The sequence below is a fragment of the Pholis gunnellus genome, assembly GCF_910591455.1.
Source record: "Pholis gunnellus genome assembly, chromosome: 9".
NCBI lineage: Eukaryota > Metazoa > Chordata > Actinopteri > Perciformes > Pholidae > Pholis > Pholis gunnellus.
In genome coordinates this window covers 12,952,398-12,959,249 of record NC_136535.1, presented here as the reverse complement: position 1 = coordinate 12,959,249, position 6,852 = coordinate 12,952,398, and the positions used below count along the sequence as shown (strand labels likewise).

Genomic DNA, 6,852 nt, shown 5'->3' with positions numbered 1-6,852 from the left:
CATACAAGCATTTACAAATATTTAAATGTCTGCAACTATTGTGCATATTAGAGTAGAAGAAGCATAATTTGGGTTAAATGTGCTCAAATGTCCCATTTATGGGACAGGTACAACTACACATGAGAGGTACTTCGGACCTGTGAATGTACAAAATTGTTACTACGCAACTGAGGTGGCCCATGCAGCTCAATACTAAACTACATGTTAGCTGCGTATCTGTGTTTTTTTTTATTTCACATGAAAAATAACTATTACTTATTAAAATCAAGAATTACCATACATTTGTATTTGAGATATTATCTTATGTGCTACAAGGAACCTTAGATGAGTTTGTGGTGGAATAGTTTCCTCATAGCTGGTATTTTGGCTGAGAGCCCAGCACTAATCTTTACTTGGAAAAACGATTGAGCTCACCAAGCACACAATGTGTTGTTGTAACTGCTTAACCTGCTTTGTCAGCTGTGAACATTTAGTTGGTTGTGATGGTTTGGTGGGACGATGGGAAAAGTATCTGTTTGGTTAGGCGTCATTTTACGGGTCCTAGAATTTCTTAATGATGATTTAAGAAGTTGCTAGTCAGACAGCACACAGGGTAAATACCCACTTTAATAACTGCTTTAAGACGCTCTGATATGCTACAATCAATTGGAAAGAATGTTGAATGTTGAATGAATGTTGAATGTCAACCTAGAATGCTGCACCCATTTTCCTGCACATCCTTTCTCTGGAATTATTATGTAACAATATCCTTATTAGTAGGAAACTACAGCACCTGGGAAATAAAGTGTTGCCATGTTTGTGTTTTGCTGGGATAGCAGCAAATGCCAAAGAACTTATATGTATGAAGCATGTTTCTTCCCTGACATGCTTTGTTGCTTCGAAAAGAAAAAAAAAAGAATTGGGAAGGAGTTTCATGGCACGAATAAGCCACCAAATGACATCTCACCTCATGGGTCATAACTTATATCTACCAAATCCAAGGGTGGACATTAATTCTCTGTCCATTAATAACATCCGTTAGATTATTGCTCGAGTCTTGGCTTTTTAAATGTTTGGCATCACAGCATAATTAACTTAACCTTTGGCTCACTCTCTCCACTGCCCCCATCCCTTCACTATTCTTCATCATCACCATCCTTCCTCTCACTGCTGCCAGAGTTTGCTTTGCCCTTGGCTGTGTCAGACACATCCAGTTGTCTGTCTTAGACACAAATGACCACCTCGATGTAGACAACAGTAATATATTGTTTTTATGCTTCTGACCTGTCTAACCTTCTGCCGTTTTTTTTTTTAATCAAAGACTCCTTTCGAGTCTTCATTATTGTCAAAGGGTATTTCATGCAACATATGAATTGCAATGACGCCCTAACCCTAACTCTTATAGCTCTGTCAGCTTCCCATTTAAATTGTCATGTTTTTTCCCCCACACACTGCTGTAAAACTCGCACTATATTTTCAAATCATTATTCTCACTGTGATTTGGGGAAATATTTCTCGTTTACCTTGTAATGTCCAATTGAAAAGAGACCAATGTCATTACTTAACTTTTTGGTAAATCTGTACATTATAGACCTAATATCATTACTGTGTGTGTGTGTTGCACAAAATCCATAAAGCTAATGTTCTTCTGGTTAGACAGGGATGGCAAATTTGTAGCGATGTTTTAATCTTATTTACTCTCTATAACCGGAGCAAACATGTACTCTGCCTGGCTAAACATATGAATAAACATTTCCATATATCCCGCTCGTGCCGGCGGGTCAGATCTGATAATGGTCCAATGATAGGAGGGAGGAACAGAAAGAGCGCGCTTGGAGACGGGAAGCTGCTCAGTGCTTTGCCTAGTGCGCACCTCCCCTCTCCATAGCGCACAAGAGCTTCCTCTCCCTTTACGGAGCCCGCTTGCAAATCCTGCTCTTCGTGCCAGAGCCTGCAGCTGTCTCTGTTGCGTCCCACTGTTGCTGCTGTGGGAAGTCGTCGACCCCGCGTGACGAACCGACGGCAGACTATATCCCCCTTGAAGTGTCTGCGCAAACCTAAAGGATATTGCAACTTTAAGACAGTTCCCAACACAGTTGGGGGGGCTGAATGAAAACACCTGACAGCTCGTAACGCCCCAGCTGCGTGGTGACTGGAATCTTTGCAGCTGTGACGGCTATAGGAATGTGGAATACAAGTCTATCTCAGCGGTGAGTGTTGTAATACGTTTGAAATTCCTCTCTCTCTTTCTGTGTGTACACAAGTGTTTTGTCGGACTACGCGTAGGCGTTCCGCAAAAAAATAAGTTTGGAGCTTAAGCGTCGAGTGGTTTTGAATGCAAACGTCGTTTACGATTCAAAAAACAAACATTTATAGCATATAGGAACAGGTCACTTATATATTTGACCTATTATTGTGTGTTTAAGACAGTACTTTAATACCAAATATAAGCTTAGACATGAAATATTTCCTCATCTGTCCATCCCTCTCACGCAGTAAAAGGACCTGCCTCTGCCCCTGACACCATGACCACGGACCTGAACTTGACCTCCCTGCTGAATGTAACTGACCTTCACAATCACACAAGAGGATGTTCCCTCACCAGGACAGGTTTCCAGTTCTACTACCTGCCCACTGTTTACATCATGGTCTTCATCACGGGGCTGGTGGGCAACAGCCTGGCCATTTGGATGTTTGTGTGCCACATGAGACCCTGGAGCAGCATCTCCGTCTACATGTTTAACCTGGCGCTGGCCGACTTCTGCTATGTGCTCTCTCTGCCTTTCCTCATCTTCTACTACTTCAACAAAACGGACTGGATATTCGGGGATGTTCTGTGCCGACTGCAGCGCTTTATATTCCATGTGAATCTTTACGGGAGCATCTTGTTTCTGACCTGCATCAGTGTTCACAGGTACACCGGGGTCGTGCACCCGCTCAAGTCTCTGGGCAGACTGAAGAAGAAAAATGCGGTTATTACCAGCGCGTTGGTGTGGGCAGTGGTTGTTATAGCCATCTCCCCCATCCTTTATTATTCCAGGACTGGCTTGAAGCGTAACGCAACCACTTGTTATGACACCACCACTGAGGATGAGTTGCCTGGTTATTTTATCTACAGCATGACTTTGACTGTGTTTGGGTTCTGCATCCCCTTCATTATCATATTTTGTTGCTATGGCATGATTGTCAAAGCGTTGATCTGCAATGATATGAACAACGCGCCCCTGCGGCGGAAATCCATCCACCTGGTTATCATCGTGCTGGCAGTCTTCGCCGTCTCCTACCTGCCTTTCCACGTGATGAAGAACCTCAACATGAGGGCCAGGCTCTACTTTCAGGGCCCTGACATGTGTGATTTTAATAACCGCGTCTACGCCACCTACCAGGTGACGCGGGGGCTGGCCAGCCTCAATAGCTGTGTGGATCCTATTCTTTACTTCCTAGCTGGAGATAACTTCAGGAGGAAGCTGTCACGGGCCACTAAAAAGCCCTCCAGGAAGGGGGACAATGTCCTTCAGTCCAAGAGCGAGGAGACGGCTCTCAACAGCCTGGCAGAGTATGTGGAGAATGGGGACCGGAGGCTGTGACAGGGCACCTCTGTGTGCTTAGTCACAGGTGCGGATCCATGTTGGCTCAAGAAACCATGATGGACTTTGTATTGATTAAATAAATGCACCGTGTGGACTGAAGGCTGTGTGTAAAACGTAACGGTTGATGGCTTATAGAGCTGTAGGATAAATACTTAATTTAACCCTGTGATAACCATCGCAGCCTGTCGTTGTTGATAAGCTATTGTACTGTATCGTCACGTACACGTGTTGTACTCTAAATGTTAGAGCCATCACTCGTCATTCTTATCGAGTAGCCGGAGTTCCTTTCACTATTGGACAAAATGGATTATGACCGGGCAAGCTGGGGGAAATAGGTGTCCCCACAAGCTGTGATGTCCTGTTCATCAATTTGTTCTGGAGAAAGAAAAATGGGACTGAGAACGGATTGCACCTCCTCTAGCCACTGAGCTGGTGCTTGATCAATAGCTATTAAGCAGGAGAGCTTTGTGGTTAAGGAGGTGCACCTGCGATGGCTCTTAGAGGGGGAAAAAGTAAATGCACTGAACCTGAGATTGCTGCATGGATGTGCCGTGCAGACTATTGTAATGCACTATGACCAGGTACTCTCTGCTCAGAGGGCTACCTATCACTCCTCGTTTCTTTCTCCATCGAGTACGGACTGGGCGAGGAATGTGGTCGATTTAGTTTATCATTTTTGACGGCTCTGAGGTTAAGGTCCGCAATGGCTCTGTTACTACAACCTTTCTCCCCTTGTTAACATGTTCCTTACAGAATAAAAGAGAAGATAATACATACAGTATTTTTGTGTATATAATACTACGATGAATGTTTTTTTTTGGGGCGGTGTGTGCTGTACAGGATGTTGTGACGTTCCAGATTTCCAATTTTTGTGTTGTTAACTGTTTTGTTCCAGTCGGTGTCACTAATCCGGACCTTTAGTGCATGAGCCCACAATCAAATGCCATCAGTGAAACACTAACCGCAGCCGGTTACAACTATTCTCGTGTTTATTGCTCCATAGGGATTAAATAATGTCTTGTTAATGAGCATAACACACACACACTCAATCACCTGCTTTGTGACTCCAACATATTGAAGACTTGTTTTGTATGCGATACCTCAAAGTAAATACTGCACTATGTCCGTGTTTTGACAGATAGTCATTTCTCTTTTGCATCTGTTGTAATCACTGTGGAGAAATGATTGTGGAGCGGTATTTCACCCTGGACTGCGTAGGTGTTTGATGTCTGTACTAATACATTTGTTAATCTGTAATGTGGTCAGCTATTGTCGAGAAAGGAAGTGACTCACCTGTACAGGATGTTTGGGGCCACGTGTATCTTTGTCAATAAATTTTTATATTTAAAACATGCCAGACGATGTAATAAGACTTGCATAATTCTTTCAAGATGGTGCCTCATTTTAAGTCTATGATTTGAAGCATTTATGTCTCCTTCTTTGTGCCAGCTGCATGTGTTCTTAGCTAAATGTGTGCACTGTGACGCTGAGCGAACAAAACACTTTTGGTTGTGGAGATGTTAATGCAGAGATCCGTCCTCTCGCTGCTCCTCCTCCTCTCTCTCTCCGCGCTCCTGTTGAATTTATTTCCCAACACAGCCAGGAGGAAGCGAGGGGACGAGGGAGGAATAAAGAGTGGCACCTTTTTCTCCTGGCTTATCCTAAGACAGCTTTTGTGCCCGTCACAATGGTGTGGAGTTATTGATGCAGACAGGGGTGAGAGGCTGTCGCCAGGACCCCAGGGCTGCGTGCTGTTGTGGGCACAGGAAACCGACCAACCCTCTTCCTCCAAACAGGGCACATGAATACAAACGGCTTTTGATTTCCTGGCTCTGAGGTGCAAACTGCATAGCTGGACTTGGCAAACGAGTGACTGTGTGTGTGTGTGTGTGTGTGTGTGTGTGTGTGTGTGTGTGTGTGTGTGTGTGGGTGTGTGTGTGAGTGTGTCTCTGTGTAAGGCAACGGAGAACTTATTTGAGTAGGTGGCTGTTATTGCCATAATATCTGTTTGTTGGTCATTGGTTGAGGTTTCATCATCAAAAGGCGCCGTGGCATGCACATGGGCATGTTCATATGTATGTATATGTATACTATACATCCTCTGTGCTCCGTGTACACGTGATCAGATGAAAGCAAGTTGAGATTCAGCCAGCACCAGATCTCGAGGCCAACGCCAGTGCTTTTGAGTGTCAAATCTTGACTTGCAGAAAGTTGGGATGCGTGCCAGTATCTCCTCCCTCCCTTCTAAGCCACCTTTCACCTCTTTTCTCTCACAACCTCCGTTCTTTATTCTCAATCTAGAATTCGAAAAAAAGCCCTTTCTTCACTGCATTTCACTACCTTCAAGGGAATCCTGTTTGTGTAAGCGCTGGGAAGAAGGAACAGAAGGAAGAGTCGAGTGTGAAGAGTAACGGCAGCTGTGGAGAACAAAGATTGTGCGTGTTTTTCCCGAGGACGCTGTTGGTGGCAGAGGGGGGGGCGGCACGGGGGAATCACAGTCAGGGCAGCTAAACTGAAATACTGAGCTTTGTTCCTGGAGATTTACAATGTGACCTGGCACACCTACTTTCCTCACAGGGGCACCGGCTGCTTGAGCCAAAAACTAACCACACGAAACCCAAACATGATCAAAATGTCAGCGTTTTGGTCTCTGGTGAGCAACCCATGGTACAAACGGCCATGGGACAGTGTGAGTGCTGTGCTGTTGTCTTGCTGCACAATTTAGTGAACCCACTGACACCATTTGACAATGCTGCAAAAGTGCAAAGGTCACACAAGTAAATATAAACTCTGATGACTAGAGTTGTTGCTGCATCATAATGAATCATGCACCTGTGACCTTATCAGGCTTTAGTTTCAGATGTTACATTGAAGATTGAGGGTGGGCGGTGCAGTGTTTGTACACAATTTGATGCAGTTTTTCCGGAAGAAGTCACACAACGAGGTACATGTTTTCCGATCGGAGCAATTAAGTAAACACTTCAGGAAAATATTTTGTTCAGTAACTCTTGGTTGCAACACTGTGCTACTGCTAAGCTCTGATGTTAACATGTGTTTACTTGCTTCTATCAGGCATCCACCAGATGCGAAAGGTGAGTGTGTGCATGCAGTTGCAGGCACACACACACACACACACACACACACAAATTAATAGTCAAACAGAGTAATGACACAATTTAGCAGATTTGACAACACACATTATCGCTACTGAACATGATTGTCAATGTGTTAAGGTGGGATGACATGTAGTGTTTTATAGACCATACAGATGAATATGTATCCA

General features: G+C 44.2%; 1 protein-coding gene across 1 annotated transcript; it reads left to right on the top strand.

Annotated features, from left to right (window-relative positions):
* The first annotated feature begins 1,957 nt into the window (after window positions 1–1,957).
* On the top strand, window positions 1,958–4,880 carry p2ry1 (purinergic receptor P2Y1). Its single transcript, XM_079166244.1, has 2 exons — window positions 1,958–2,189; window positions 2,476–4,880. The coding sequence occupies exon 2, from the start codon at window positions 2,505–2,507 to the stop codon at window positions 3,564–3,566; it is 1,062 nt and encodes a 353-aa protein (XP_079022370.1). The 5' UTR covers window positions 1,958–2,189; window positions 2,476–2,504; the 3' UTR covers window positions 3,567–4,880.
* The last annotated feature ends 1,972 nt before the right edge of the window (window positions 4,881–6,852 follow it).